Source organism: Cupressus sempervirens, chromosome 4 (assembly GCF_028749045.1).
Source record: "Cupressus sempervirens isolate cs-2001-9-10 chromosome 4, ASM2874904v1, whole genome shotgun sequence".
Lineage (NCBI taxonomy): Eukaryota > Viridiplantae > Streptophyta > Pinopsida > Cupressales > Cupressaceae > Cupressus > Cupressus sempervirens.
The window spans coordinates 769623745-769627980 of NC_143121.1; the positions used below are offsets into that span (position 1 = coordinate 769623745).

Here is a 4236-nt window from a genome sequence, read left to right on the forward strand (position 1 = left end):
AGACATAGCCTTCTCCTTTGTCCCCGACTAAGAACCCACATTACTTCTTGTGCCACTAGATTTAACCAAGGGATCACCCTAATTACTAGAATACCCATCATTGTTTGAGCTATAATCCCCACTCTTTGTCTACCTTTCCTCATCATCAGCCTTCCCTTTCTCAGAAGGACCTTTTTGTCATCCTCTATGGCTTCCTCAAGTTTGGTATTCATCTTGCTTCTCTCAACTCTACCTTCCTTCTTACTCTTCTTAATTTTCTTCTTCTTCACGGAATCCTCATCACCTTATGAATCATTGTTCAACTTAGTTTCCATACCCTCTTCACTTATCTCCCTAATCTTCACAATAATGAGTCTTTATTTTTTTCACATTAGTATTATCTAGAGTGCCCTTCCCAAACATTTTCTTTCTTTTCCCCACCAAAACAGACTCTAGTTGGTTTCCCTAAACAATGTAATACATTTATTGACAATATCATAAATTATACTAATAAAGATAAGGATGGTGTGGTTGTGGTTTGTGAAGTGGTGGAGCAAGAGTAGGACGGTGAACTTGTGACGGGGAGCACACGATGAGACAAATGCTAAGAAGAAGATGAATGAAAGTGAATGATTAAGAACCATCGCCATTGCTAGAGGTGAGTCACAATGATGAAAGGATAGAAGAGTGTTCAATGCAGAAAAGTGGGAATGCATTTAGGATTTTAGGTAGACGTCAAATAGAGGCCTGAGATATTTGTCACTTTCGAGAGTTTACTAGGCTTTAGTGACTCCTTTTGGGAAATGCAATGATATTGCACGTTGAGGCAAACCAAAATAAATTGATATAGAACATTTGGCCAATCAATTGAAAAGCGGTAGATCTGCCCATCACAGCGTTTGGAAAACATGAAATGGAATGTTTTATATTGTGAATCCTTTTGCAACTTTCACATATTGAATCAGGATGGTTCAGAAAATTCTCGATGTTCACACGAACTTTGTTCATACATTTGTATTTAGAGAGAATTAAATATATAAAAGAGGAGAGGGAGAAGTGACTTTGGTAAATACATTTTAGAATCTTAAGTTTATGCATCAAGAGATTATTATATATCTATCTAGAAATGCCTTTAATTTATTTGCTAACGAAAGCTAAAAATTGTCATATAAACGTACAAGACCTTAAATCTAAGAATTGCTGGGCTTTATTTATTGATTTATTTATTGATTTACGTGAAGCAAATGCTGTCACAATACAGTCTATCGATATTCTCTAAATGCAAGAAAAAGAGGTTGAAATAGATTGACGATAAGTAAGTGACCGATAATTTAAAATTACAGTAGTGATTGCGTTTGCAGCCCTCCACAGATGCAACGATATCAAGTTCTTAATTGAGAATCGCATTATGTGAATTTCGTGTTGATCAAAATTCAAATGTAAACAACAAACAGAATAATTGATCAAGCATATGATAATTTGTTGATAATGTGTGAATTACTCATCAGCATTCTAACACAATATTCTTCTAAAACGATTCATTAGTACAATATATGACTCTTTATAGCATAACAATGAGATAATACATAAAGAAGCCAGGGCTTATACAATTCACGGGTAACAACAACCTCTGACTGGAATTCATGTCTGCCATCATCAGCGAAATCAACATCTATTAGATAACACTACTATGGATGTGCAGAATCTAAGCCACATCTCATTTACTTATAGTCGTATATATCTGCAACAAAAACAAAAGCAAAACTTAATTAATTATGCAACCTAGCTAAAGGATGAAGATTACAAGCTAATGCAAGAAATGTGAATGTAAAGTGAGTAAACCTAGAATTGTGAACTTACAAAAAAAAACATCTAATAAGTAGGATGAGGTGGAGGAGAGTTGTGCATCATAGGAGGGTTGTGGTGTCCATGCATAGGTGGGGGCTTTACTAGTGGCTTGGGAGGAGATTTGGTGAAGGGGAGATGTGGTGAACTTGGCTTGTGAAATGGAGGATGGGGTTTCTCATGGGTGGAAGAAATAGGGTGAGGAGGCACCTTGCCATGCATTGGAGGAGGCTTGGGAATTATAGGTGGTTTAACTTTGGGAAGGGGAGGAGATTGATGAGGATTAGGGGGAGAAGAGAAGTGACCATCTTTCATGGGAGGTTTGTTTTCAAATGGGGGTTTGTGAAGAGGAGGTGGCATTGGCATAAAAGGAGAAGGGTGGCGTGGTTGTGGCTTTGGTTTTGGAAGTGGAGGAGGATGTCCATCTTCCATTGGAGGTTTGTTTTCGACTGGTGGCTTGTGAAGAGGAGGCGGTTTGGGCATATAAGGTAAAGGGTGGCGTGGTTGTGGCTTTGGTTTTGGATTTGGAAGAGGATGACCATATCCAATCATGGGAAGTTTGTTTTCAACTGGTGGCTTTGGAAACGGAGGCGGCTTAGGAATAAAGGGAGATGGATGGTGTGGTTCTGGTTTTTCATGTGGTGGGGGAAGAGTAGGAGGGTGAACTTGAGGTGGAGGTTTTTCATTGTGGTGGGAAGGAGGGAATGGACTTTCTGATGAACACAATGAGACAAATGCCAAAAGAACAATGAACAAAAGAGTATGATGAAGAGCCATTGCCATTGTTGTGAGTTGAAATGCTACAAGGGTTGAAGGGTATTTATACACGAGTAGGTGAAGGGAAAGGGCGGTAGAAGGTTCTAGTTCACACATTCTACATGTTGATGCTCAACTTCTTTCGGTCCATGACAAATATGTCATTAATTCACTTTGTTTCACGACAATAAAGTCGTGATTTTCGTCTCTAAGATGGCCCCGCAAATTTGACCTGTTTTCACGTAACGCGTAAGAAATTTATTGTCCCAATCGGACATCGATTGAGGAGTTGAAATTCATGTTTTGACGGTGAACAGAACTCAAGTATTTGACATATTTTAAGGCTCAGATGCGGCGTTAGCGTCTGCTTTTGAGAAAGATAAAGAGTTATCACATGTTGAGGCAGACCGCGGAAACTCAAGGAAAGGGACAGGAAATGTTTTAGCGTGTGAACATGCAGAAAGATAGGATCTGCCGATGGTAATGTTTAAAATAAAATTAATGGACTTTCTTGTATTTTGAATTCTTTCTTTTAGCTTTCACATGTTGAATCGAGATTATTTTCTTTGTTCAACAAGATTTTGTGGTTCACACAACATTTCTAGTCATGGAATGTTAAGACACGATGTCTTAGGGGAATGGATTCAGTGGTTGTAAACATCAAATTCTAACATAAACAATATTTTTTTCAACTTTATCTTATGGAGAAATCTGAAAGTAACTCATGAGAAGGTATTTAGGTATGTGACTCAAAGCTGAGTCCTTATCTGAACCACAAAAACCGAGTCATCCTCCTCCTTCGTAGTTATGTAGATAATTATATTTAATAAGTTGAAAATTTAGTATAATTCAAATCTTAGAAATGTTTAAAGATTGATGTAAATATTAAATAGTAATAGTATTTTGGAGTTTAATGAGTATGTCAAAGAAGTATCCAAAGTCAATTAGGAAAAGGTAAATATTATGTTCACAATAGAAAGAGACAAATAGGAAAGGAAGGAGTATTTTGTGTGTAAGAGAAATTTTCAATTGTTGAAAAAAAAATTGTTGATTTTCAATAAGGATTATTTTGAATAAAGATTATTATTTTTTAGAAGTTTTGTTTTGTTTTAAAATATTTTTTTCAGTTGAATATAGATTGTCCTAACTATTTGTCTAAAGGTTCATTTTTTATATATGAAAATGTCAATAAATTTTTATGACAAGATCAAGGTTGGTTTTAAAAATATTAAATTTTCTATACCAATAAGGAGGTACAATAAAATTAAACTTAGTTTTGAAAGTCTTAGAGGTTCCAAAAGAGAGTAAAAATTTATTGTGGATGGAGATTAAATGATAAATTGAAGATGAAATACTAAGTGAAAGATGTGTAGGGAAAAAATTGATATAGATACTAGTTTGGTAGTTACTAGGAGTTTGGTTAGCTTACACATACATATAAAATATGGTTAGCCTACACACTCACACCATATTGGTATTAGAGCTTGAATTGATTGAGCTTGCGGTTCATGTTCCAATCTACTAAATTAGTGGGAGAGAATACACCAACTGGAGAAATACAAGACAAGACCATCGTATAACAGTATAACAATTCAGCTTCAACTACATAAAATTGGTATTATTATTTTGAATTTAAAAATTAAGTAAACTAATGAA

General features: G+C 35.6%; 1 protein-coding gene across 1 annotated transcript; it reads right to left on the reverse strand.

Annotated features, from left to right (window-relative positions):
• Positions 1-1520: 1520 nt before the first annotated feature.
• LOC149563643 (uncharacterized) lies at positions 1521-2618 on the reverse strand. The gene is made up of 2 exons (XM_089826807.1): positions 1840-2618; positions 1521-1720 (listed from the first exon to the last, which is right to left on the reverse strand). The coding sequence occupies exon 1, from the start codon at positions 2605-2607 to the stop codon at positions 1852-1854; it is 756 nt and encodes a 251-aa protein (XP_089682933.1). The 5' UTR covers positions 2608-2618; the 3' UTR covers positions 1521-1720; positions 1840-1851.
• Positions 2619-4236: the final 1618 nt, after the last annotated feature.